This window comes from Ovis canadensis, chromosome 2 (assembly GCF_042477335.2).
Source record: "Ovis canadensis isolate MfBH-ARS-UI-01 breed Bighorn chromosome 2, ARS-UI_OviCan_v2, whole genome shotgun sequence".
Taxonomy (NCBI): Eukaryota; Metazoa; Chordata; class Mammalia; order Artiodactyla; family Bovidae; genus Ovis; species Ovis canadensis.
The window spans coordinates 240819186-240842766 of record NC_091246.1 but is presented as its reverse complement, the minus strand read 5'-3'; the positions used below and the strand labels follow the sequence as shown (position 1 = coordinate 240842766).

Genomic DNA, 23581 nt, shown 5'->3' with positions numbered 1-23581 from the left:
CATCTGTTTACTACAGATTTATTACAGACAACTGATTTAGTGACTCAACAACAACTGCTCACCCAGCATTGCTCCACACACTGGAGTTGGGCAGTGCCGGGGCCCACAGGCGTTTGAGGGAGGCAGGCAGTTGAGGATTTACACCCACCTCATGGGAGGGACAGGGAGGCTAACAGCCAGCTCCTCTCCCACATGTCATCTGCTATTCTTATGCACTTTCCCCTCAGTTCCCCCCTCAGCCAGCGAAGGCTGAGCCCTGGAGGCCTCCTGCTTGCATTTCTGGCCCAGAGGCTGTAGCTGGCCTTCTCCGTGCAGCTGGGGTTCTGCAGTCCACCGCCCAGCTGCTGGGATAGTCCAGGTCAGGCCATAGTAACAGTGACAGCTCTGGAGACCTGACGAGACAGCAGAGAGAGTGCTGCTGGGGCACGAGGGCTGCTGAGGGTGAGGGTGAAGTCTCTTGCGCTAAATCTGAGTGGTTGAACAGCACGTGAAAGTTACAAAACCCTTTCACTCTTGTTCTCTTATTATGATCCATGAGGTAGTTATCCCAGGAGGTGAGGAAGCTGAGGCTGGGGCTGGGGCTGGCGTGGGAGGCCTAATTCCCAGGCTCACTGCCTCCACCTCATGGCCCAAGGGTTTCCTGGAGATAGCAGAGCTGGAGGTGGCCTTGGTTCACTCAAAGTGCAGACGGTTGCCCTTGGGTCTTGGTCACTGAGCTTGTGATGCAGAGTGTAATTCCTGCCACGGTGAGCACCATGCCAGCAAATGCTCCTGGGATAATGGGTAGAAATTGAGGAGCTCTGAGACTAGCCATGCCAGTAGTAGCTGACACAGGGCTGAGGGAAGGGCTCAGATGGGAACTACCCAGGGGAAAGCAACTCTGATGGCAACAAGGAGGCAGGAGAGCTACAGAGGCAAGGGCAGGATGAGGGAAGAGCCTCTCCTCATCTGGTCACAGGAAAAAAACTAACCCGGGGTGTCAAAGTCCAAGTAGTGCCTTCCCGAACTTGCAGTGTCCTGACTTACGTTTTCCACCAATATCTTCTCCAAGGACCTTCCCAACAATCAGTGTAAAGATGATGGCCAGAGAGTTACTGATGGGCACAGCTAGGGTCAGATCTGGGTGATCAGAATGAAAAGAATCTCTGAGATGCAAAAAAAAAAAAGTCTTTCTAGGCACAAAACACTTTCATTACATCATCAAGACCGTTTTAAAAAAGGTGTCTCATGACCCCAGTTTTCAGATAAAGTCACAGCAAAGCTCAGGATTCAAACCCAGGTCTCCTGACTTCAAATTCAGTGCTCCCTCAGGATTCCAGCAAGAAAACCTAAACTACAAGGTCTGGGACCATCTTGGTTTGCTGGTAAGGATGAGGTCGTTGCACTCCAACCGAACTACTGTGATCTCAAGGACATTTGGACAGACAGGTACCCCAAACCCAAAGGCTACAGTAGCAAGAGTGCAGTAACGCCAAACACAGCGCCACTTACCAAGCACACGGGTGCTTTGTGTACACATCAAGTCAATCTTCTTAACAACAATGCAGGAAGCGCATTAGCATCATAATGGAAACAAAGGCTCAAAGACACCACGTAAATGGAGGCAAACAGGATTTAAACCGAGGTCTGCCCGACTCCAGAGGTAGTAGAACTAAATGGATAAGGACAAAGCAAAACAGCAGGCGAAGCACATTTGTTTCTGTTTCAGTTCGGGCTTGGGCCTCATGGAATTATGTTAAGACCAAAAACGTCAGAGATAGGAACGGGTACAGGACACGCCCCACAGGGCTGGTTCTTAAGTAGAGGTCACCACAGTCCAGGATCTGTTGCTTAGTTTTGAAGCTCTGACTTCAATAAATGAAACTTCAAAAAGACTTAGCGGAGTTAACAATACTCTTAACTTAAAATGCATTACACTTAAATTTTGTACATTTGAAGCTATTTAAGAAGACAGATTTTATGTTGTGTTCTTAAAACACATACCAAAAAATAAATAAAACCAAAAAAACTAATGGATAAATCAGAAACTGAGTTACTTGTTTGCAAGACTCATAACTGCCAGGCAGGCTGTGCACGTTGGCTCCTCAGCACATTCTTTCCCAGCCCTCCCAGGCCTCACCTGTTCCAGGCAGAGGAGGAGAGAACTGCGCAGCTGCTCATCCCCTGCGAGGCGCAGCCATGGCTGCTATTGGCCATCCAAGAAACGGACACAACTGCCGCCTACTCAGAGACCTTTCCTTAACCTTACACAACACAGAATGTAGTGGTTGCTAAAGACTGGTTGGCAACAGCAGATGGGAGAGGGAAGCAGCATAGTGTGAGGAAAGAATAGGACACTGGAGTGAGGCAGACCCAGGTTTCCCTACGTGACCTTGGCTAGATCAGTCAAACACTCTGAGCCTGTTCCCTACCTGAAAAACAGTGATAGCAAAATAACAGCGTCGTCTTACAAAAGGGTTGTTGTAAGATGAAATATGATAACATGTGTATATCCTTGCCTGAATAAATAGTGACCACTGTTCTGATTATTAGAATGGATACAGGCAGGGTAAGTGGTGAGATAAGAGGATCCTGAAATTCCAGTTTGCTCAAAACTTGGTAAAAGGCTAACTGCAGGCATTTTTCCAGAGCACTCAGTGTTCTGGGCAGCAGGGAGTGCCAGAGGCTTTCAAACTTTCTTTTAAATGAAGTCTTATGAGAAGCCCAAAACGTAAAACAGATGAAAGTGGAGTGATGCTAGTTGAAGCTGACATGGCAGATCTGGAGGTGGGCCTAGCCCCTCCCATGACTTCTGAGGGGTTTTCCCAGGGTTATTTGGGGCCCAAACTCCCCTCAAATCCCTGGGGGGGGGGGTGCCCAGGTGAGACTCCAGGTGAGTTATAGCAAAGTTATAGCAAAAACTTCTCTTAGCAAAGTTCAAGAGCATAAACTTTAGCAATAGATGGCTTCGCATTCTTCTGCACTGACACGCTGTGGGACTTAAGAGATGAAATAAGTTGCCCAAAGTTTTGTAACTTCATTGCCTTGGTGGAGACAATCATGTCCATTTTATAAGGCTGGGCTGAGAATTTTTTTAAATGTGTAAAACTAGAACAGTATCTGATGCAGGAGAGGGCACACAACAATAGGGGGAAAGAAATTTATCCTTATAGAGCTCCTCCAGTCCATCGTGCACCAGGTACTGCTCCGGATGCTTCTCAATACTGAACTCAATTCTCTCAGTGCTATGAAGTCAACCATAAAAAATCAAGGTTCAAATAAGAGACTTGCCCAAGGTCAGCCAGGCAGTTAGCAGTGGAAGCAAGAGTGTCAAAGGCAGCCCTTGGGGAATTTGCTGTCGGTCCGGTGGTTAGGACTCTGTGCTTCCACTGCAGTGGGCCTGGGTTTGATCCCTGGTCAGGGAACTAAGATCCCATAAACTGCATGGTACACACACACACACACACAAACCCTTCACACAGCCAAAGGAACTTTCTTTCTCTGCTGCTGCACAAGATTGCCAGGCTTCAAACCAACCCTGTGCCTGGCAGCATACTCATAACCAAACCACCATACTCTACTGCCTAGAGAAGAGGGTGCAAATATGGAACCAATCCCTCACTCATGGCAACAAGGTGTTTGAGACATTCCCTCCATCCTAAGTATAGCGGTTCTAAGCCAGAGACCCACCTGCTGATGCCAAGGTGAGGTAATAGAGAAGGGAGCCACACTGGTTGAGAGAAAAGGGCATCAGGTACTGGAAACAGAAGAAAACTAGTCAGTGTGATTGCTTAACTGAGCAGGGCTGCCTTCTTTGAGCTTCGAGATAAGCCTTTCCTTGGAGGGAGGGGTAGCTGTAAGGGCTAGGGCCCAAGCCATCTGAAAAGGACCCTTCCAGGGCAGAGGGAACATCACTGACTGAACCCCATGCCTTTGCCCTGAATGCCCTCCCCCTCAGCCCCGCTGGTTTCTGTCCTCCCCATCCTGCAAGTCCCTGAGCGCCAGTGTTCCTCTCTCCAAGAAACCTTCCCTCAGTCGCCTAGCTCCAGCCTCCCTCCTCTGAACTCACAAAGCACTTTGTCTGTACCTCACTCAAAGCCCTTACCCCTGAGAGGCAGTTGTGTCTATGACTTTCCCACCAGCCGAGACTGGCAGCATTGAGCTCAGAAGCAGTACTCTAGATTCTCCCTTATGCCCCCCTCCCCAGGGCCAATTTAAGCCCTAAGCCCTCCCTCTGGAAAAGTCTGTTGGAAGGATCACCATAATAAAATATTACTAGCTGCTCAGGGCATCAGAGACTTGAAACCTAATTATAATATGTATAAGGCCCACTGCTAACTGCTTTAGTGCCTCACCTCACTTAACCCTCACAACTGCCCCGTAAGACGGTTACCCTTATTATCCCCATTTTACAGATGACGAAACTGAGACTCAAGGCAAACAAGACTCATCCAAGAGCTTCTGGCGAGTAAGTGGTGGAGCACAGATTTTGAGCCTGATCTGTTTGACTCCAGAGACCAAATTCTTAGCTGCTACCCTCTAGAGAGGACTCATTCACAGACGCACCTCGGGATTCAAGAACAAGGTTTTCATTTCCTGCAGCAACTGCCGGGCCCAGGTCCGCTCATGAACCTGCTGCAGGCGAGAGGAGGCCCGCTTCAGCAATGGCTGTGTGCCACCCCACAGAGCGGCCACTAGCACCAGAGCCAGCACCTGCCCTGTATGGAGAGACGAGTGACATCCCCCGCCGCCCCACCGCACGGCCTTAGCCCTCCTCCGGTCTCCCATTCCCACCCCGCCGCTCCCACATCCCTTCTTTGCTCTCCGACGCCCCGGGTCTGATTGGCGGGTAGGACAGGCCCCGGGAAGCCGGGGAGATGGATCCTGGAGCCCAAGTTCGGGGTTGTAGCAAGGGTCGGGGTTAGGTGGTGGAGGAGGGAGTAAGAAATGAACTTGGGATAGCAGTCTGGAAGCGAGGGGAGGGGCGGGGCCCGCTTACCCAGGGTCGCCGCCATGGCAACGCCGATCCTCTCCACTTCCGGGAACAAAGGGGGCGGAGACTCGTAATCCGGAAGTGGCGCCAAAGCCTCTTCCGGTTCTACTCACGTTGCCGCTTTCCTCGCGTCACCGCCGGGATGGTGAGTTCTCCTGTGTTAAAGGTATTGCCGTAGGGGTCCGTGCTGGGGTAGGGGCCAATTCTGGGCGCTGACACTGCCGTCCTGTCCCCACAGAAGCCGATCCTGCTGCAGGGCCATGAGCGGTCCATTACTCAGATCAAGTACAACCGCGAGGGAGACCTCCTTTTCACGGTGGCGAAGGACCCTGTGAGCGTCGGCCGAAGGGCGGGCCCGCCGGGACCTTGCGGAGGGGGCCCGGGAGCGGGCGAGTTCATTCTCCCGGGGCGAAGGGTGGACAAGCTAGTTTTGCTGCGAGAAAAACCGAGGAGTGCCCCGTTCTGAGAAGTAGGGAGAGATCAGCCCGGGGTTTGGAGGGCAAGAGCATTACACCGATAGATGTGGGAAAGGACTCCATTGTTGATAGGAGGGAGTAGCCAGGGAGAAGAAAAGCAAGGGTACCTTGTGGAAAGGGGACGGGGACGTGGGTCATCTTGCTCATGGGGCGGAGAGGAGCTCATTCCGGGGAAGAACAAAACTATTCTACAAGGATAGGGGAACAGACCACCTGGAGAAGGGGGAAGTTGATCCTGGGGCGGCGAGGATAAAGACCTTAAAGAAGGTGTCCTTGGTATCATTTCAGTCATCCCTCTTCCTGCCACTCACTCACTGCAAACAGCCCCTTTGAGTACTGCATTTTGAGGCACCTCCATATGGAGAAAGTTAACCCTAGTGGCTAAACGTGGGGGCTGACACACCTGATTTGAATCCTGAGTCCTGTATTCACTAGCAGTGTGACTTTGAACATGCCATTTAACCATTATAAACTTTAAGAGCCCCTTTTTACAAAATATGGGTAGTAATAGTACCTCCCTCTTGGGGTTGTCTTTAGAATTAAATGAGATTATTCAAATAAAGAGCTTACTTGAATAAAGAGTGTTTGTGAGTACCATATTAATGTTAGACACATTTTAAATTCCTTAGACATTATTTTATTGGAGTCTCACAGCTACTCTTTGAAAAAGGCGTTATTGTCCTGGCCAGTTTACACGTGGGAAAACTGAAGTTCAGAGGGGAAAAGCACACATTTCAATAATACAGTGAGATAGTAGCAGAGCAGGGACTGGAACCCAGGTTTCTCTCCTACCAACGGCTCCCGTTTGGACAGAACACCAAAACACTACTCTTTTGCTAGGCTGATACTCAGCTTGACCTTTTATTCCTCAAAGGGTTTAGGAGTCTGGGGAAAGGCTGGTATGATGGAGACTTTTTCGCAAGCAGGAGGAGAATCCAGGAGTTGGTCTTTTTACCGGCAACCTGCTGTTCCCCAAGAGATGAGCAGGGGAGGGTCGAATCTGGCCTGGCTAGAAGCTTCTGGGGCAAAATAGGCCATGGCTCTGCCCACAATGCCTATCATCCTGTCGCATTGTCCTTGATCCTCCAGATTGTCAATGTATGGTACTCTGTGAATGGTGAGAGACTGGGCACCTACATGGGCCATACCGGAGCTGTGTGGTGTGTGGACGCTGACTGTATCCTTATCTTTGTTCTGAGTCTGTGCTCCCAGGGTCTGCCAGCAATGGAGAAGCTGCTGACCTGAAGCTGAGAGTTTGAGATGCTCTGGTGGGGTCTGGAGAATGATGCTACCTACCTCCTACTCCTTGGTCTGTTCACTAGTTCGGGGAACATTTAGGACAGGTTCCAGTTCTGAATGAGGAGGTTAGGATGAGAGAAGGAAGGCTCTCTGGTGCTGAATAGGGAGATGATTCACTTGGACTTCCAAGAGGACAAGGACTCGGGTGAATTCTGTTATGCTTCTTAACACCCTCTTCAGGGGACACCAAGCATGTCCTCACTGGCTCAGCTGACAACAGCTGTCGTCTCTGGGACTGTGAAACAGGTAAGCCTGGATCCTGCACTTTTTCAGCAAACAGTGAGGACCTACAATATACTTATTGAGGCCAACAGGTTCTGGGGAAATAGAGATAAAACCAGAGATGGTTCCCAGTCTAGGGAAAAAGAGACAAGAAAATAAGGAGACAGAGGTGAAAAGAGGCACTCCAGTGAGATATAAGCCTTGTTAGAGGTAGCACAGTGCACTATGAAAGCTGAGGGGGAGGCACGTGAAGGCTGAAATGCGGATGGGATCAGCCCGGGAAGGCTTCCCAAAGCAAGTGTCATGTGAGGCGATCGCTGTGGCAGATGCAGGAGTGGAAGCACAGCAAGTGGCACATCCAAGTCATCTGAGCTGGCAGGAGTTCCTGCTTCTCGGGGGTGAAACACAGCAGTGGAGAAGCTGAGGCAGGCTAGGGCCAGACGGGCCTTGAATGTGAGCTCAGGAACATGACTGTTCTGTAGGACTTCATGCTGGGGAGGGTCCTGAGCAGGGAAGAGCCTGTTCAGTTCTTTTTTTTTTTTTTTTTAATTTTTGGCCACACCCTGTGGCAACTGGGATCTTAGTTCCCTGACCAGGGATTGAACCCACACCCCCTGCATTGGAAGGCAGAGTCTTAACCACTGCTGGGGAAGTCCCCAAGCATGTTTAGCTTTGGCAAGCCCAGGTAGCAGTGGGGAACATTGCAGGAACAGACAGAAGACAGGGGAGCCTATTGAACGGCTCCATTTAGGAAATATTTTCTGGGTACCCAGATCTCTCCCAGGTCTTTGCTGGGCACTGGTGACATGCAGAGAAGTTAGAGCAGGTCTTTGCTATGGAGAAGCACATTCTCCAGAGGTGGAGACAGATACAATGTCCGTTGTGAGTGCCACAGTGGCGGGATGTCTGAGGAGGGACTGTGGAGAAGTTAAAAGACCTGACCCAAACCACAGCAGCGAGGGAAGAAGACGGGCGGGGGGGCTAGAGTCACCAGTGCAGGAGGAACAGTGCATTGTAATGGTAGGCGGGGGTTAGAACATCCTCCCGGCATCAGCAGGGGGCGGGGACTAACTGAGACTCTGCCTGTTCCCAGGGAAGCAGCTGGCCCTGCTCAAGACCAATTCAGCAGTCCGCACCTGTGGCTTTGATTTTGGGGGCAACATCATCATGTTCTCCACAGACAAGCAGATGGGCTACCAGTGCTTCGTGAGCTTCTTTGACCTGCGGGATCCAAGCCAGATCGGTGCGCCACGGTTGGGGCACAGGACTGGGGCTGAGGTGAGGGGCACGGCTCCAGAGCCCAGGGCCTGACATGTGCTGCCCTACACAGACAGCAATGAGCCCTACATGAGGATCCCTTGCAACGACTCCAAGATCACCAGTGCCGTCTGGGGACCTCTGGGAGAGTGCATCATCGCAGGCCACGAAGGTGGAGAGCTCAACCAGTATAGTGCCAAGGTAAGGTGGGTGAGGCCTACGTCCATCAGAATGATTCTCTGTGAGAGGCAGGATGAGCCTGGGGGTTGAGAGCGAGGGCCAGACTCACACAGACTTCACCATTTTCTAAGTATGTGATCTTGGTCGTATTACATAACTTTACAGAGCCTGTTTATCTGTAAGATGTTTCAAGCATCAGATGACCTCAGGTGTTTGAAAAACTTGTCATAGAGTACTCGGGCATGTTACCAGTGATCACAATTAAGCGTTTCCCTGCCCACACTGAGTGGCAGGCTCCATGCTAGACTCAGGACAAAGAAGGGAATCAGACATGGACCCTGCCCTGGGAGACAGGCTGCAAACAGTTGGCACATGGGTCAGGTTGTGAGCTGTGCCACTACTGAGGTTTCAACCAAGTACAGAAAGTGCCCTCTGTCACAGAAGAGGTGGCATGCACATTAAGCTGTGAAGAATAAATGGAGCTTCAAGCCAGAAGAGGGGGTTGCTCCACAGACAGGAGCAGTGTGTGCGGAGGCACAGAGTTGAGGGAGTAGGCAAATCCTTCAGGAATGGGAGTTTGGTCTCACTGGAATGCAGTGTTGGGGAAGGGGGACGGGGACTAGATTGCGGAGCTGTGATTTCCCCTTAGGCAGGAGGAATCTTCAAATGGTTATGATGATCAGGTTTTCTCTTATTTTTTAAAATATTTGTTGATTGATTATATATTGGCTGTATCGGGTCTTGGTGGTGGCACCCCAGAGTGTGTGAACTCGGCTGTGGCTCTCAGTCTTCATGTGGGATATTAGTTTTCCGACTGAGGATCAAACCCACATCCCCTGCATTGTAAGATGGATTCCTAACCACTGGACCACCAGGGAAGTCCCAGGTTTTTTCCTTTAGAAAGCTCTCACAGGCCAGATTGGAGAATGCACAAAAACTAGGCAGTAGTGACAGGGATGTGGGGCACCTGGCAGGAGACATTCAGGGTGACCGGTAAGAGGGAGGGTGACCGAAAGGGTGGGGTCCAGGCTGTCTCAGATTTCTCACGTGGGCTCCTGGGTTTCTGGGGAATGCTGGGATGTGATATCATAAAGGTTGGTCAGTCACTCAACAAGCACTGGCTGTGGTCCACCAGGCCTACCTTCAGGAAGGGAATGGGAACCAAGGTCAAGGCCATGAATAGTGCTTGATGCTAGTGAACAGTGGAGCTGATCTGTGCCCTCAGGTAGGCCTGACTGCAAAACTGGTGCTTGTTCCCCAAAATGGAGGCGCCAGATGCCTCCCTACCCTGTGTCCATGGAGGAGACGAAGATAGTCTTCCCTGACAGTGGGTGAAAGTAACTCAGGGAAGGAGATGGCAGTCTTCTGAGAGTCTGTGTGAGGCCCAGTGCTTGAGGCCGTTTAGTCATCTTCACAAATGTTTGCAGAGCGCATGCCAGGCGCCCATCACTCAAATTCAGGTAAGACCCAGTCCCGGTGTCCTCACGTCAGGAAGACCCCCTGGAGGAGGAAGTGGCAGCCCACTCTGGAATTCTTGCCTGGAAGATCCCTGGACATAGAAGCCTGGGGGGCTGCAGTGCATGGGGTCACGAGGAGCTGGACATGACTGAGCACACACACACAGTGTCCTTACAGGGATCCTGGGGACTTGTTTGTTTGTTACTAGTCCTGCCCACTGGACCACCAGGGAATTACTCCTAGGGGCTTTTAATAATCTTGTTTCCTAAATAGAGAAATCAAGGCACAGAGAGGTTGGTTGTTTTTTTTTTTTAGGCCATGCTGCAAGGCTTGCAAGATCCTAGTTCCCCACTTAGGGATTTAATCCAGGCCATCAGTAGTCAAAGCACTGAGTTCTAACCACTGGACCACCAAGGAACTCCCACAGAGATGTACTTTTAAGGGCAGATTCTAAAACTCTTTGTACTACATAGTCTGGCAGGTTCTGTAAGTGGGAAGGGAAATCAGATGAAAGAGCCCTTTGAGAAGACCTGAAAAAAGGCTGGATGAGCATCGGTCCTCATGAACTGTGCCCAAGACCCTGCGAGGGAAGGAGATGCCAGTGGGTTCTGCCTTTTACTGGTTTTGAGATCTCCAAGTCACACCACCTATCTGAACCATAGTTTCCTTTTAAAATTGTGGTAAAATATCCACTTCATAGGATTGTTGTGGGGATTAAAAGAAAATAAGTGTTGTTAAGTGCTTAGCACAGTGCTTGGCAGATAGTGTTGCTGCTGCTGCTGTTATTCAGTCACTAAGTTGTGTCCATGTCTTTGCAACCCTATGGGCTGCAGCATGCCAGGGTCCTCTGTCCTCCACTATCTTCCAGAGTTTGCTCAGATTCATGTCCATGGAGTCAGTGAGGCTGTCTAACCATCTCATATTCTGCTTCTGGCAAATAGTAGCCATTCAGTATTTTTTGGAAGAAGGATTAAATGGAACTGCTCTACTGTTACATGATGATTAATTAATAGGTGTCACCATAAGTGTGTGTTTTCCTAGGTGGACTAGCAGTGTTTATGAAACCTGCACACTTGGGCCAGATTGGGCTTGGTAGTGGGAGTAAATGTTGATTCAGGGGATACTAAGGCAGACCCCACCTGACCTCCCCCTCCTTCATGGGATGAGAAAGAGTCCAGAATTCTGGCTGAGCCTGGGGTGCTGGGAATGGAGCTGGTCAGAGCCTCCCTCTTCTGTCCGCAGTCTGGGGAGGTACTGGTGAATGTTAAGGAGCACTCCCGGCAGATCAATGACATCCAGTTATCCAGGGATATGACCATGTTCGTCACTGCATCCAAGGACAACACTGCCAAGGTGAGCCTGGGCAAGGAGTCTGGCAGGCCTGCTCCTACCCTCCCGCAGGGCTCTCATCTTCCCCCAAGAAGACTCCTTTTAGAGACATCTCCTCTGCCTTCTCTCTAGCTCTTCGACTCCACAACCCTTGAACACCAGAAGACTTTCCGGACAGAACGACCTGTCAACTCAGCTGCCCTCTCTCCCAACTACGATCATGTAAGGAAACCCAGACAAGCTTCCTGCTAAAGACTCCTTGTTTCCAGGATCTAGCTGTTTGTCTAGCAATTAAGAAAAGAGCTTTGGGGGAAAATAGTGTCAGGCAGAGAGGAGATCTCAGAGCAGGAACAAAGGTGAATGATGGGGAAGCTCTGGGGGCAGGGCAGGAGGTGGCTGAGGGATGTTTGTTCCTTACCCTTAATATCTTCCCAGTCTGATGTAGGAGATACTAAAGGCTTTTAGGGTTGGGGGAAGAAATGGAAAATGGACTTGCCTGCTCTTTGGACCCATCTAGAGTTTCTTCCCTTCAGGTGGTGCTGGGCGGTGGTCAGGAAGCCATGGATGTAACTACCACCTCCACCAGGATTGGCAAGTTCGAGGCCAGGTAAAGGGGGAAGGAGAGCTTCCAAACAGAAACATCATGAGGTGTCTCTCACAATGGCCACAAACCGGATAACCAAGGAAACTTTCCTTAATTCACTGGCTGTTGGGAGTGCAGCCAGACTGGGGGCCCTCCTGTGACAAGTGTCTGATACAGTAGTTAAGAGCATGAACTCTTGGGCTCACTCTGAAGCCCTGCACATCATTGGAGTTGTCTATGCCCAATCATCCTTGACTGTATAATGGGCACAGTGATACTATACTTAACTCATAACAGTATGCAGATTAAATAAGTTAATAGTTGTGAAGCTTTTAAGAGCACTGCCCAGCACATAGCAAGGAAGACATTTGGGTCCAGTCTTCTCCCAACTTCATCTTGTTTTGTTCTCATTCATTTCCCCCTTATCCCAGTTTCCCTGCTTTATAGTTTTGTTTGGGGAATGGTTCCCGTTGACGTGTTTTCGTAGGAGATGGGGACTGAATGAACTGTTGCTTCCCACCCTGCTCTTTCCTCTAGGTTCTTCCACTTGGCCTTTGAAGAAGAGTTTGGAAGAGTCAAGGGTCACTTCGGACCTATCAACAGTGTTGCCTTCCATCCTGATGGCAAGAGGTAGGGCCTGGTGAAGGGGGCTGAGCCAGCCCTGGTTTGCCCACCTCTGCTCCTTTCCCACGTCCTGTCCCCCAGGCCTGCTTCCCAAAGGGCAGGCCTCTGACTGGACCCTGGCTGTCTCTTTGCAGCTACAGCAGCGGTGGCGAAGATGGTTACGTCCGCATCCACTACTTCGACCCACAGTACTTTGAATTTGAGTTTGAAGCTTAATAAGCCAGACCTGGGAATTCCCTGGCGCTTCCTCTACAGGGGGCACGGGTGATCTGCAATCACCACGCAGCCGCACACACACAAGGAAGCCGGACCTCCATCTGAGCCAGGGTCACAGGAGCTTTTGGACTCTATGAAATAAACTAGTTTGGAAATCAGTGGTTTCTGGTCAGATATTTGATTGTTTTCCCTTCTCAGTGACACTCCAACCAGCTGATACCAATCATGGATGCCTTTATTATTTGGACCTTCCGCCTATACTTTGGACACTTCACATGTGGATCCAGGCTGGGTTGTAGGCACTCTCTTCCAAGATCCAGAGGTGCTGAGGGGCCTGGAGAGCTTCCAGGAACATCTCAAACACCATCTAAGGACCAGTACTTAGGGTCCAGCCTCAGAGGCTGAATCTGTTGGCTGAGAGCCTTCTGTCTTCTCCTGATCCGTCACTATTTGCCACACTTTCTCCCACGCTACCTCTGAAGGCTCAGGTGGACGGGTCCCGCGCAGAAACAGGCCTGAGGAGGAAGAGGACAGGTAAGGAAGCTGAGCAGAGGTGAGAACTCCCCCAGGGAGGAGGAGGAGGGTCACCTTGCCACAGTCGCAGGCTCTGGGGCTCCGCCGAGGGCCAGATAGCCAGGGGGTTGGGGACGTAGAGCGGGTTCCGGAGCTTTCGTTGCTCTTTTGGCTGACTGAGCCCAGACCACAGGGAGTGTGTTCGAGTTCTCACTTCACACAGGCATCTGGAGGGAGTGAGACCATGAGCTCCAGACTTGGCTGTATAGGATTCTGGGTGGGGACCCTGGTTAGTAGGGTGACAGATCCCCCAGGGCAGTGATAACACCTGCAAATGTTACTGGGAGTCAGATCCTGAACTACGATAAAGCAGGAACAAGGCAAAGTCCTAGCTCTTAAGGAGTTCTGCTTATCTTTGCCTGAAAGGATCATGGAAGGCTAATTAAGAATGTGCCATTTGAGGGATTTCCCTTGCGGTCCAGTGGTTAAGAATCTGCCTTTCAATGCCAGGGATATGGGATCAGTTCCTGGTAAGGGAACTAAGATCCTACATGCTACAGAGCAACTAAGCCTGGGCACTGCAACTACTGAGCCCATGTGCCACAACTAGAGAGTGTGCACCACAAGAGATCTCCATGACGCAACAAAGATCCCACATACTGCAACTAAGACCTGACGCAGCCCAATAAGTAATGAAAAAATTTAAAAAAGAATGTGCCATTTTAGCTGGGTCTAGCAGCAATTCACTAGGTGTGCAAGAACATGGAAATACAAAAACAAAAGCAAGAAAGTGGGAAAGGGCTCAATATGAATACTGATAGGTCTAGACTGATGAATTTAAAAGAGAAAAAAAAGATGAAAGTGAAGATACTATAAGCAGTGAGGAAGCTATTCCAATGGTCTACATGGAAAGGAAAGTCTGGATTAGGGAAGTTAAAGGGGCCTTGGATAGGAAAGGACTAAGAAAAATTCTTAAAAGAAAAGCTGAATATGAAGGATGGGGAGAGACGTAAAAAGTTTCTAACCTGGATAAGCAGAATTAGTGAAAACAACAGGACGGGGAGGCCACTGGGCAAGAAAAGATCACTAAATATATGATCGCCTTCGTGGAGAGGACTGAACCCTCCCTCCCCTTGTCTCAGTCTGATGAAAGAAAGATGGCTAATGGGAGCAACAAGTCAACCAAATAATGAAAGCAACTACCACTTGTGTGCCCACTGTTAAGCACTTGCTAGGCTTTAACTCAGCTAATCCTGTCACACACACATATAGCCCACCTCTAAATTATGGTGACTATTATCACCTCCTTGCTACTATGGAGAAGGAAATGGCAACCCACTCCAGTATTCTTGCCTGGAGAATCCCATGGACAGAGGAGCCTGGTGGGCTACAGTCCATGGGGTCTCAAAGAGTCGGACACAACTGAGAGACTTCACTTCACTTCCTTGCTACTGATGAAACAGACTCAGGGTTGCTTTTGATCATCCATTAGGTGAATGGTGAGCCAGAATTTGAGCCCAACAATTTGACTCCGCTTTCAACCTCCAATCTAGTGCTTCACTAGAATCAACCCTGCAAAGTGGTAGAGAGCCCCAGAAATGATTTTGGCAGCAATTTCCCCGTTCAGTCCTTGTTTTTAAGCTAGGAGTGCATGGTTCTTGGCTGTGGACAGGGTAGGTAGGTCTGAAGGACAGACCGTGGACCCACTCATTTCTAGCTTTGCAGAAGTTAGGGGAACGTGTGAGATCCGGAGGCAGGAGCAGAAAGGACACACAGTTTTTCTACAAGAGAAACTCAAAAGGGAAAGATACCTTCTTTTTTGGAGGGGAGGGAGGACGGGCAGTCTTAGTTCCCTGACCAGGGATTGAACCCAGTCCCCAGCAATGAAAGCCCTGAGTCCTAACCACTGGACCACCAAGGAATTCCCAAAGATGTCTTCTAAGGAAGTAGATACCCACCCTGCCCCTGCCTTGTGCCTGCCCTCTAGCCCACCTGGACAGCCCCTTAGCTCACCTCTCCTTTTCGTTGTTGCACAGGAAGGTGCCAAAAGGGGAGGCATAGGCGTGATCAAACAGCGCCAGTAGCATCCCCTCCCCAAACTCCAGCGACAGCGGGAACTGGCGGCCCAGCTGCCACACGCAGTCCAGGAAGAGGAGAAAGGTGGGGGCCTCGTGTTTGGGGCGGGCGTGGGAGAAGGCTGAGTGAGCACAGCGCAGCTGGAAGGGGTGGCCAGCCTGGGGAAGGGGCAGAGTGATGGGCATGAGGGAGTGGGGTTTCTGAATAGAGGGGGGTAGGGCTGGGCTGGGCGGCCACTCACCTGGATCCACTCTCGCTCTATTAGTTCCTGGAATCCAGCCATGGTTCGGCTCAAGGGGTCTAGGATGAGTTGGGCCAGTGAAGTGATGAGCAGGGTGCTGTCCGTGCCTTCAGCCCCATGTACCAGGACACAGGCCCCTTCCCTGTGGGCCCAGGGCTCATCAATAGTGGCCTGTTCTTCCCTGCCTGGAGTGGCCAGGTCAGGAATAGAATGGCCCCATTTGAAGGCTACCTTTGCTTGCTTACTGAGACATGGCTTTGCATCCAGACATGGAGAGCCCTGCCCACCCTGCCCTGTTCCCTGTCTTGTATGGCGGTGGTCTTACTGTTCCATGCTCTGGGCTGCTAGGCAGGCAGTGCTCAGAGTCTCCTTCACATGTGACAGCCAGCGGCAGCTCTCTAGTCGATTAAGCCAGCGGTCCATGCTCTGCTCCAGGTCCCCGCAGGCCTCCACCAGGCGCACGAAGCTCTCCTGTAGGGGCCGCCCCCTGCACAAGCAGGAGTCTGGTCATTGTTCCTCCAGTCTAAAGCTCTGGTGAGCACAGCCTTGGAACAAGTGCTCCAGGCCAGTGAGGGAGACACAGAGCCCTCAGAGGAGCCCATCTGACAGGAGGGACACAAGACCCTTTGGAGAGCCCACCTAATCTGATGGAAGTGACTCCCTAACCTTGAGGATTCCCCAATCTGCTGGAGGAGACCCAAGACCCTTTGGGGAAACCTAGTCTCTTGGAGAGGCATAGCATTGCCTCTTGGAGAAACAATGCTCTGTTGTTGTTTAGTCATTATGTCCGATTTTTTGTGACCCCAAGCAGCATGCCAGGCCTCCCTGTCCCTCACTGTCTCCCAGAGTTTGCCCAAGTTCATGTCCATTGAGTCGGTGATGGTATCCAACCATCTCATCCTCTGTGCTTCCCTCTTCTCCTTCATAGATCACAGCCTTGTCATGGCGAAGGGGCTTATGTAACTCAATGAAGCTATGAGCCATGCCATGCAGGGCCACCCAAGACCAGCGGGTCATAGTGGAGAGTTCTGACAAAACATGGTCCACTGGAGGAGGGAATGGCAAACCACTCCAGTGTTCTTGCCGCGAGAATCCCATGAACAGTATAAAAAAGCAAAAAGATAAGATATTGAAAGATGAGCCTCCCAGGTTCGAAGGTGTCCAGTATGCTCCTGGGGGAGAACGGAGGGCAATTACTAATAGCTCCAGAAAGAATGCCCTGGGAAACTCCCAATTTGATGAAGGTGTCACAGTCCCCTTGATGTACCCCAGCCCAATGGGAGCTACACAGTACTCCCTTGGGAGAACCAGTCTGACAAGAGGTATAGAATACTCTTTGGATTCTGGAATCTTCCCAGGAACTGTTCTAGATCACCAGGAACCTTCTGCCAGAAAATCTAATTGGTACTTTTTTCAGGCTTGTTTAAAAGCCTTCAATGACCCCCCCATTGCCTTTAGGATAAAATCTAAGCCCATAATCATGGTACTCAGACCCTTGCTCTGGCCCGGGTCGCCCCTTTAGCCTCCCTACCTCCACCTCACGCTCCACACTCCCACCACACTGTGCTGTGCGTGCAAAGTTGCTCAGTCGTGTCCAACTCTTTGTGACCCCATGGACTGTAGCCCACCAGGCTCCTTTGTCCATAGGATTCTCCAGGCAAGAACACTGGAGTGGGTTGCCATGCTCTCCTCCAGGGGATCTTCCTCGACCCAGGGATCGAATCCACATCTCTGCATTGGCAGACTGGTTCTTTACCACTAGCACCACCAGAGTCCAAAACAGGGCAATTGACTAGGCTGCCTGCTGCTACACACCTGGAAGGTCTTCCACCTGGAATGTCCTTCTCCCACCCTCTGGCTTGCCGCTCCTGTGTTTCAGATCTCACTAAAGCACCCTATTCTCAGGGAAGCTTTCTTAGGATGACCTGTTCTAAGAGGGGAGTGCCTCCAGTGCTGCTGCTTATCACACTGAACTATAATTGCCCGTTTACTGCTGATCTGCCAGCCATGTCTGGGCTGGCCACCATCTCAGCCTCTCTGCTGGGTCAATCGGTCAAATAAATGAATCAACAGTTTTGTATTCTGGATAGGGGAGCAGTCCACTCTCCTCAAAGCACAAAAGTCCCTCAGGATCTCCTCTTGGTACTACCAGCACCTGGAGATGGCGGGAACAGATAACAACTGTGTGGGTACAGCCCTCAGGGCACGGCTGGGACCAGTGCGGAGAGAGAGAGAATGTGTGTGTACGATGAAGCTGTTCCTGGAAGACACACTTCAGTTTAATGTAAAGAAGAGATTTCTCTTTTGAGGCAAAGTTGGGATGCCTAGAGAGGAAAGAGCTTTGTCAGTGGGTGCCTGCAAGTGGCCATGCCCACCTGGCAGGATGGCTACCAGGAAAAATCAAACAGTCTTGGAAGTTCCTAGAAGATGCCAGTCCCCCACCCCCATCCATAAAGAGTCCTAGAGGAAAGACCCTAGGCAGGCATGAGAATGCCCCTTACGTCTCCAGGGGCCGGTGCAGTCGTTTCCAGCCAGGGTAGGCAGCCTTGGCCTCGGTGCCTCCACCAGTCATGCGGGCCTGTTTGGCGGCCTGGGGCGAGCGCGTGTCCACGATGAAGCCCCGGGCCCCGGGCTGAGCCCCCGCCAACACAGCTCTCAGCAGGTCCTCGTCCTCAGAGCAACGCCGCTTCTGGGGCCCAGTCAGGGGCTGACCAGCACGTAGCAGCACCTGCAGACAGGGATCCAGCTCCAGAAACTGTACCCACCCAGGCTTGGTTCAGGAACTTCGCTCAGAGCATCCCTTGGGCCGCGTGTACACACTGGAGAGGATCTAGAGCTGGCTGGGTCAGGCTAGATGGAGCTCAGGAACCTTACGGCCTTCGAATCGGGTCTCAGTGGGTTGTGGCCAGAGCGGGAAGGGACCCGAGAGTAGGCCGTGGGCGGGTCACGGGTGGACAAAAGAAGAGGAGGTTTCGGAGAGGGGACCAGACCAGCCGGAGGCGGAGCCAGAAGCGGGAAGACTCCAAAACTGCGGAGAAGGGCGGGGTCAGCACCGGTGAAGGCAAGATTGAGCCGAGGGGGCGGGGCCATGTTACGGCACGGACCGCCAGTGCAGAGTGGAGCCAAATAGGGAGGCAGAGGGTCCTAGCTGCGGAGTCTGGGGAGGGGCGGGGCTCACGGTTCCGCTGGGAGCGTGGTAGTAGCTGAGCACAGGGAAGCGGCCTCCCTGGCGGAAGCGGGCGCTACGCGCCAGGGCACTGTCGTCCACCGCGCGAGGCACGATCACGGCGCGAGGGTAACTGGGGCACAAGCTGAAGTCCTCGTTCGCCTCGCTCAGCCGCCACGCGTTGGTCTGCGGCACAAGGACGAGTGAAGACCCGGTCTATGGCACCCGATGAGTGACCAGTCCCCGCGCCCCTTCCAGACCTGGCTCTCTCATATCCCCAGCCCCACACGACCGCGCCCACCTCGCGAGCTACTCGCTTGTAGTAGCATTCGGGAGGGTGGAAGTGCCAGGCGTCGCCTAACCTCAAACCTTTGGGACGGTAGAAGAACGGAAAGGAGGTGATGACCGATTCCAGGGAGGACAGCGCCTGGGGAAGGAAGTCAAGAGATCTGGAAAAGATCGGAATCCAGCCCTCCGTTCCGCAGCTGCTGCCTCTCCATGCATTCCAGACAACCCTGCATCCCCTTCTGCTCCGGGACAAACCTGGACGCTGAGCCCAGTTGAGAGGTAAACCCTGCTGACTCCTCCCGTTACGGGATAGGGCAACTTAAGTGCCTCCGTTGCATCCTTGGCATACCTCGATGGAGCGGGCGATGTCCAGCGTGGCCTCCACGCCCTCTATGTCCAGCTGCAACACTCGCAGGTCCTTACAGCGCAGCGTGATGGTGCCCGAGTCACCCGCGACCCTGGGAATGCACAAGCTTTAGGTTTAATGTCCACTGACCCAGGGGGAGGAGAAAGGAATTTCTTAGGATTGCAGCGGGGCACCAGCTCCAACTACGCTAGCCCTTTTCCCTCTCCCTGCGGAGCCACGCGCTCCCCGACTACGGGGACGCCCCCGCCACGTCTCACCGCTTCTCGATGGAGTCAACGTTACGCAACAGCAGCAGCCACAGGTCTGGAGTCGCCTGGGGCCCTGGCGACAGCAGCAGGTGGTGGCCGGTGATGCAAAGCGTGCCACGCAGTGGGGGCTCCTCCGGACCCCGCAGGAGCTCGGCTTGGGCCTGGCCTGTGCGGATCAGCTCCGCGAACTCCATTCCTCCAGCGGCCTGACGCCCGGCAGGGCTTGGCTCCGAGCGTCAGGCGGGGTGAGCGCGGGCTCTGAAAGGGACAGGAACTGGCTGGGTAGCTGGCGACGCCGGCAGGACAGCTGTTAAGGAGGCCCCTTGGAGGAAGAAATCTCACAGTTTCACAGGAATTCCCCCACCCCCACCCCATTGCTAGCACTTCTTAGTGAGGACCCCGGGACTAGAACCTGTTAGGGAAACCTCAGTTTCAGCATCTGTGAAATGGGGGAGAAAAATCTTGCTAAAGTCCTTTAAGACCTCGTGTCTGGATCGCAGGAGGCATTTAAAAAAAAATCTCTAAGGTGCTGGCACTCCCACCGATTTAAAAAACAAAGAAAAATACCCGTCTCTTCTCCTGTACCCTGGTGGGAGGGGTGGAAAGGGTGAGTGTGAAACTAGGAAGTGTCTGCATCCTCTCCTGCAGCTGAGGCTGGGTGGGGAAATCCCTGGGTCCACCTTAAATGCAAGCAGCTGTTTAGCTGGCACCCCTCCCCCACCACAGCTGGCAGTCCCTGCCTGAGGGCGCCCTCTACGGGGGGCCACTTCTGGTATAGTTCTGCCCTCCGGAGCCCCATCCCTCATCACTCCATCCTTTGACCAAAGGGGAATTGCCTATACACTGAGCTGGGCCCTAGAGACCCAAGGGTGTTTCCTTCACAGGGTTTTCAGTCTGGCAAGAGACACACTTAAGCTGGTAAATTACAAGAGCTTAAATCTATTTACTGGAGGACCCATCCATCCAGATATTCTTTTATTTCTTAAACAAGGATGCCTACAATGTGTTAAGTGATAATCACTAAGAAAAATAAAAGATACTCCTGCCTTTAAAGAGCCTTCTGGTGTACTAGGTTCCAGGCTTTTGTGTGTATGCAAAACCCTTCTTTCAAATAATGAAATCATAAGTGGATTCCCCCCACCACACACACACACACACACACACATACATAATATAAACACAAAGTTGGAACTACTCTATAAAAGGAACTAGATATAAAGAGTATAAATTGTAAAATTCCAGACCAAGAGCATTAGCTGGGATGGGAATTCATTAACAATGCAAATTATAGGCCCTACCCCAAACATACTGAATATGAATCTCTGGGAATGGGGCAGTCTATTTTGATAAGTTTCCAGGGGATTAGGATCCATGTTAAAGACTAAGAAACACTGGAAAGTATACAAAAAGGCAAAACTAATCTAGGCTGTCAAAAATTAGGGCAGTATTACTGAAACTGGGTTCCCCAGAAACCAAGTTCCCTTACTGAGTTTATGATTAATCACTCTATCCAAAACTTTTTTATCTTATTTATCCCCTTTGTCTAGTCAAAGCTTTGGTTTTTCCAGTAGTCATGTATGGATGTGAGAGCTGGACTAGAAACAAAGCTGAGCACCAAAGAATTGATGCTTTTCAACTGTAGTGTTGGAGGAGACTCTTGAGAGTCCCTTGGACTGCAAGGAGATCCAACCAGTCCAGCCTAAAGGAAATCAGTCCTGAATATTCATTGGAAGGACTGATGCTGAAGCTGAAACTCTAATTCTTTGGCCACCTGATGCGAAGAACTGTAAATTTGTAAAGACCGTGATGCTGGGAATGATTGAAGGTGGAAGGAGAAGGGGAAGACAGAGGATAAGATAGTTGGATGGCATCACCAATTCAATGGACATGAGTTTGAGTAAACTCCAGGAGTTGGTGATGGACAGGGAAGCCAGGTGTGCTGCAGTCCATGGGGTTGCAAAGAGTCAGACAAGACTGAGCGACTGAACTGAATTGACTTCAATTCTGTGCTGGTGCTGGTGCTAAGTCGCTTCAGTCGTGTCCGACTCTGTGTGACCCCATAGACGGCAGCCCACCAGGCTCCCCTGTCCCTGGGATTCTCCAGGCAAGAACACTGGAGTGGGTTGCCATTTCCTTCTCCAATGCATGAAAGTGAAAAGTGAAAGTGAAAGTGAAGCCGTGCCCGACCCTCAGCGACCCCAAGGACTGCAGCCTTCCAGGCTCCTCTGTGCATGGGATTTTCTAGGCAAGAATACTGGAGTGGGGTGCCATTGCCTTCTCCGCAATTCTGTGCTAGATGAACACTAATCAACCAGAGTTGGAAAACTCCCTGGTGGTCCAGTGGTTAAGACCCTGGTTGGGGAACTAAGATCCCCCATGCCTTGTGCCTAGGCTGAAAACCAAACAAACAAAAAAACCCCACAGAGTCAGATGTCTAAAATTGCTATTGTTGATAATATCATTAAGGTACTGAAATTGCTATCCTAGGTATCATCATTAACATACAAATTCAAGCTGTTTCTCTAGGACAAGATGAACTCATCAGTCCCGAGCCATGTGCCACCTGGCCAGATGATCATAAACCAGAGACATTCCTGTATGCAGGTCAGGAAGCAACAGTTAGAACCGGACATGGAACAACAGACTGGTTCCAAATAGAAAAAGGACTACGTCAAGGCTGTATATTGTCACACTGCTTATTTAACTTATATGCAGAGTACATCATGAGAAATGCTGGGCTGGAAGAAGCACAAGCTGGAATCAAGATTGCCGGGAGAAATATCAATTACCTCAGATATGCAGATGACACCACCCTTATGGCAGAAAGTGAAGAAGAACTAAAGAGCCTCTTGATGAAAGTGAAAGAGGAGAGTGTAAAGGTTGGCTTAAAGCTCAACATTCAGAAAACTAAAATCATGGCATCCGGTCCATCACTTCATGGCAAATAGATGAGAAAACAGTGGAAACAGTGGCTGCCTTAATTTTTCTGGGCTCCAAAGTCACTGCAGATGGTGATTGCAGCCATGAAATGAAAAGATGCTTGCTCCTTGGAAGGAAAGTTATGACCAACCTAGCCAGCATATTAAAAAGCAGAGACATTACTTTGTCAACAACGGTCTGTCTAGTCAAGGCTATGGTTTTTCCCGTGGTCATGTATGGATGTGAGAGTTGGACTGTAAAGAAAGCTGAGCCCTGAAGAATTGATGCTTTTTGCTGGAGAAGACTCTTGAGAGTCGCTTGGACTGCAAGGAGATCCAACCAGTCCATCCTAAAGGAGATCAGTCCTGGGGGTTCATTGGAAGGACTGATGCTGAAGCTGAAACTCCAATACTTTGGCCACCTGATGCGAAGAGCTGACTCATTGGAAAAGATCCTGATGCTGGGAAAGATTGAGGGCAGGAGGAGAAAGGGATGACAGAGGATGAGATGGTTGGTTGGATGGCATCACTGACTCAATGGACATGGGTTTGAGTGGACTCCAGGAGTTGGTGATGGACAGGGAGGCCTGGCGTGCTGTGGTTTGCGGGGTCGCAAAGAGTCAGACATGACTGAGGGACTGAACTGAACTGAACTGAACTGAAGAGACATTCTGACTCTGAAACTACTATTAAGAAATGTCACAGAAACTTCACAAGGTGATGATTAATCCCAGCCTCTTTGCTCTTCCCCTTTTTTTTCTTTTCTTTCTTTCTTTTGGCCATACCACATGGCATGCGGAACTTCCCCAACCAGGGATTGAACCTGTGCCTACTGCAGTGGAAGTCTTAACCACTGGACCACTGGGGAAGTCCAGTTCTTCCCCTTTAAAAACAAAAAACAAAAACCTAACACTCAAAGACCAAGTTGATGTGGATCTGAGACTTGTCTCTCACTCCCCTGCTTGCCCCCACTGCAATAAACCCTTACTTTGCTGCAAACACCCTGTCAGAGTTTGGCTTTCTCAACTGTAGGTACATGAGCAAGCTATGCTTGGTTACATTACCCTTAGGAGAGTTGGTCTAGACCAGCAACACAAAGGAGCTTCCTGGGTGATGGTAATACTCCTTTGCTTGATCTGTTTACATCA

At 50.9% G+C, this 23581-nt stretch overlaps 3 protein-coding genes across 13 annotated transcripts; 1 reads left to right on the top strand and 2 right to left on the bottom strand.

The window, feature by feature from the left end:
* Positions 1-2: 2 nt before the first annotated feature.
* Positions 3-5323, bottom strand: TMEM234 (transmembrane protein 234). 3 transcript variants are annotated; one of them, XM_069578746.1, is made up of 6 exons: positions 4979-5037; positions 4546-4697; positions 3670-3736; positions 1027-1119; positions 718-771; positions 3-344 (listed from the first exon to the last, which is right to left on the bottom strand). In XM_069578746.1, exons 1-6 carry the CDS (start codon positions 4992-4994, stop codon positions 196-198), a joined length of 531 nt encoding a protein of 176 aa, XP_069434847.1. In that variant the 5' UTR covers positions 4995-5037; the 3' UTR covers positions 3-195. The 3 variants fall into 3 exon arrangements, with proteins under 3 accessions (XP_069434847.1, XP_069434846.1, XP_069434845.1); XM_069578745.1 differs by having other exon boundaries at positions 3-771; positions 4979-5323; XM_069578744.1 differs by lacking the exon at positions 718-771 and having other exon boundaries at positions 3-392.
* Positions 4582-12774, top strand: EIF3I (eukaryotic translation initiation factor 3 subunit I). The gene is made up of 11 exons (XM_069578741.1): positions 4582-5117; positions 5211-5303; positions 6538-6625; positions 6928-6993; positions 8063-8212; positions 8300-8427; positions 11107-11217; positions 11326-11415; positions 11727-11800; positions 12314-12406; positions 12535-12774. Exons 1-11 carry the CDS (start codon positions 5115-5117, stop codon positions 12614-12616), a joined length of 978 nt encoding a protein of 325 aa, XP_069434842.1. The 5' UTR covers positions 4582-5114; the 3' UTR covers positions 12617-12774.
* A 59-nt stretch (positions 12775-12833) lies between these two features.
* LOC138434287 (myotubularin-related protein 9-like) lies at positions 12834-23426 on the bottom strand. Of its 9 annotated transcripts, none has more exons than XM_069578701.1 (11): positions 20083-20171; positions 19525-19773; positions 19250-19358; positions 18914-19039; positions 18625-18798; positions 17948-18174; positions 15772-15933; positions 15447-15588; positions 15143-15363; positions 13205-13356; positions 12834-13131 (listed from the first exon to the last, which is right to left on the bottom strand). In XM_069578701.1, the coding sequence occupies exons 2-11, from the start codon at positions 19707-19709 to the stop codon at positions 12998-13000; spliced, it is 1632 nt and encodes a 543-aa protein (XP_069434802.1). In that variant the 5' UTR covers positions 19710-19773; positions 20083-20171; the 3' UTR covers positions 12834-12997. The 9 variants fall into 9 exon arrangements, with proteins under 9 accessions (XP_069434802.1, XP_069434804.1, XP_069434803.1 ...); XM_069578703.1 differs by having other exon boundaries at positions 19941-20103; XM_069578702.1 differs by having other exon boundaries at positions 19928-20098.
* Positions 23427-23581: the final 155 nt, after the last annotated feature.